This window comes from Eurypyga helias, unplaced genomic scaffold (genome assembly GCF_000690775.1).
Source record: "Eurypyga helias isolate BGI_N326 unplaced genomic scaffold, ASM69077v1 scaffold3846, whole genome shotgun sequence".
Classification (NCBI taxonomy): domain Eukaryota; kingdom Metazoa; phylum Chordata; class Aves; order Eurypygiformes; family Eurypygidae; genus Eurypyga; species Eurypyga helias.
The window spans coordinates 89-1,965 of NW_010258380.1; the positions used below are offsets into that span (position 1 = coordinate 89).

The following is a 1,877-nucleotide window of genomic DNA, read 5'->3' on the forward strand; positions in this document are numbered from 1 at the left end:
GCGGCCTGGGGTGGAGAGCAGGAAGTCCATATGGAACCCAGACGGCGTCAGCCCTGCGTCGTGGTGACCCTAAGAGGGCGCACAGGGCGGCATCTCCCCTTAGCCCTGTCACCCAAATGAGGCACAAACTCGTCTCCCACTGGGGCATGTATTTCTTCCTTTTTTAATACTGGTCGAATCAAAACAACCTATGGAATGAGCGTTGTGGGACGCAGTGCTGGCAGTTGGTGGGACCCTGCGTGTTTCACTGATGAAACATGAAGCTGCCTTTGCCCCGTGTTATCTTAACATAATCCTCCTTTGCTGCCACTATCGAAGCTTTATTAGACGTGCTGAAGTGTGTGGGGTTTTACTTTTACAGGGTGGAAAAATACAGACCCATGAAATTATGTGAAATAGTTGGAAATGAAGATACTGTGAGCAGGTTGGAGGTGTGTAGCTGTCCCTTAATCTTTTTACGCCTTAGCTCAAAAACCATAATTCTGCATAGGTCCTCAGACCAGTAAAAGCACTTTTTATTTTTACATCCATACTCGGAGTATGTGGAAGAAGCCTTTCTGATTTACTTAAGGAATTGCACGTTTTAGGACATGCTTGAGTGGTGTTCTAAGGAAATACGCCTTCTTGAGTTGGGATATTGTTTAAATTAGGCTTGTTTTGATACAACTTAGAAAATTCATAGCTGTTATAACATTGTTTCAATAAATAATTGTAATTTATATAACAGCAGAAAGAAAATGCTTTTCTGGAAGAAAAATATTTTCCTTGACAAGTCAGTCTGTGAACACGGTATTTGTTAGCAGAAAGCTTATTCTAGCAGCATGTAACAGATGCAAAGGAACGGGGGGAGTACTAAAGAACTATGGGAATATGTGCTTTTAAGTTTTTCCATCTTATGGAAGGACTGACTTCTAAAAAAAAACAACCTGAAAGCAACAAAGTCCCAAAAAATGAAAGCAGGAGAGAAGAGAATACGTTAGCTCTGTTTCTCATGCCTGAAATAGGATGCAATAGGAAACTATTTGATCCCACTATTTTCTTACATGATTTTTTAATTATTGTTCTTTCTTAGGTATTTGCAAAAGAAGGGAATGTACCAAATATTATAATTGCTGTAAGTACCGCTGTGTTGTACTGTAGTCACTGTGTTGGTCCTGGCTTCTGAAATCCACCCACAGCAGCCTCCCAGCGTGGATTTGCACTGTGCTTGAAGGTGTTGGCAAGAGAGATGTTGATGGTTCGATCACGGAGAGGTGTTTTTGGTGGAATACACAAGTGGTGCACCACCACCACCACTTAAAAACTAACTTGGCCCTCAGGTGCCTGTTGAAGCAGGTGCTTTTCCCTCCTCTCTTGAAGGGAGGGTCCTGAACTCAGGCAGCCTCTAGCCTGGTATTCTCTCTGCAGTTGCTCTGTTGCAGCAGTTTTTCATGACTGAGGAGTTTTGTAGAGAGTACAGCTTAGACCATGACGTTAATCTTACCAGCAATTGCTGCGTTGTTGCGCTTCTAGGGTCCCCCAGGCACAGGTAAAACAACCAGCATCCTCTTACAAACTAACTTGGCCCTCAGGTGCCTGTTGAAGCAGGTGCTTTTCCCTCTGTTGAAGGGAGGGTCCTGAACTCAGGCAGCCTCTAGCCTGGTATTCTCTCTGCAGTTGCTCTGTTGCAGCAGTTTTTCATGACTGAGGAGTTTTGTAGAGAGTACAGCTTAGACCATGATGTTAATCTTACCAGCAATTGCTGCGTTGTTGCGCTTCTAGGGTCCCCCAGGCACAGGTAAAACAACCAGCATCCTCTGCTTGGCTCGTGCTCTGCTTGGTCCTGCACTGAAGGATGCTGTTTTGGAGCTGAATGCCTCAAATGACAGGTAAGAAAG

The 1,877-nt window shown here is 44.3% G+C and overlaps 1 protein-coding gene across 1 annotated transcript in view; it reads left to right on the forward strand.

Annotated features, from left to right (window-relative positions):
• The first annotated feature begins 353 nt into the window (after positions 1–353).
• Positions 354–1,877, forward strand: part of RFC2 (replication factor C (activator 1) 2, 40kDa) — a 6,892-nt gene continuing 5,368 nt past the window's right edge. Inside the window, exons 1-3 of the mRNA XM_010154293.1 lie at positions 354–431; positions 1,073–1,114; positions 1,762–1,868. Coding sequence (XP_010152595.1) covers positions 381–431; positions 1,073–1,114; positions 1,762–1,868 — 200 coding nt within the window. The 5' untranslated portion in view covers positions 354–380. The remainder of the gene's footprint in view (positions 432–1,072; positions 1,115–1,761; positions 1,869–1,877) is intronic.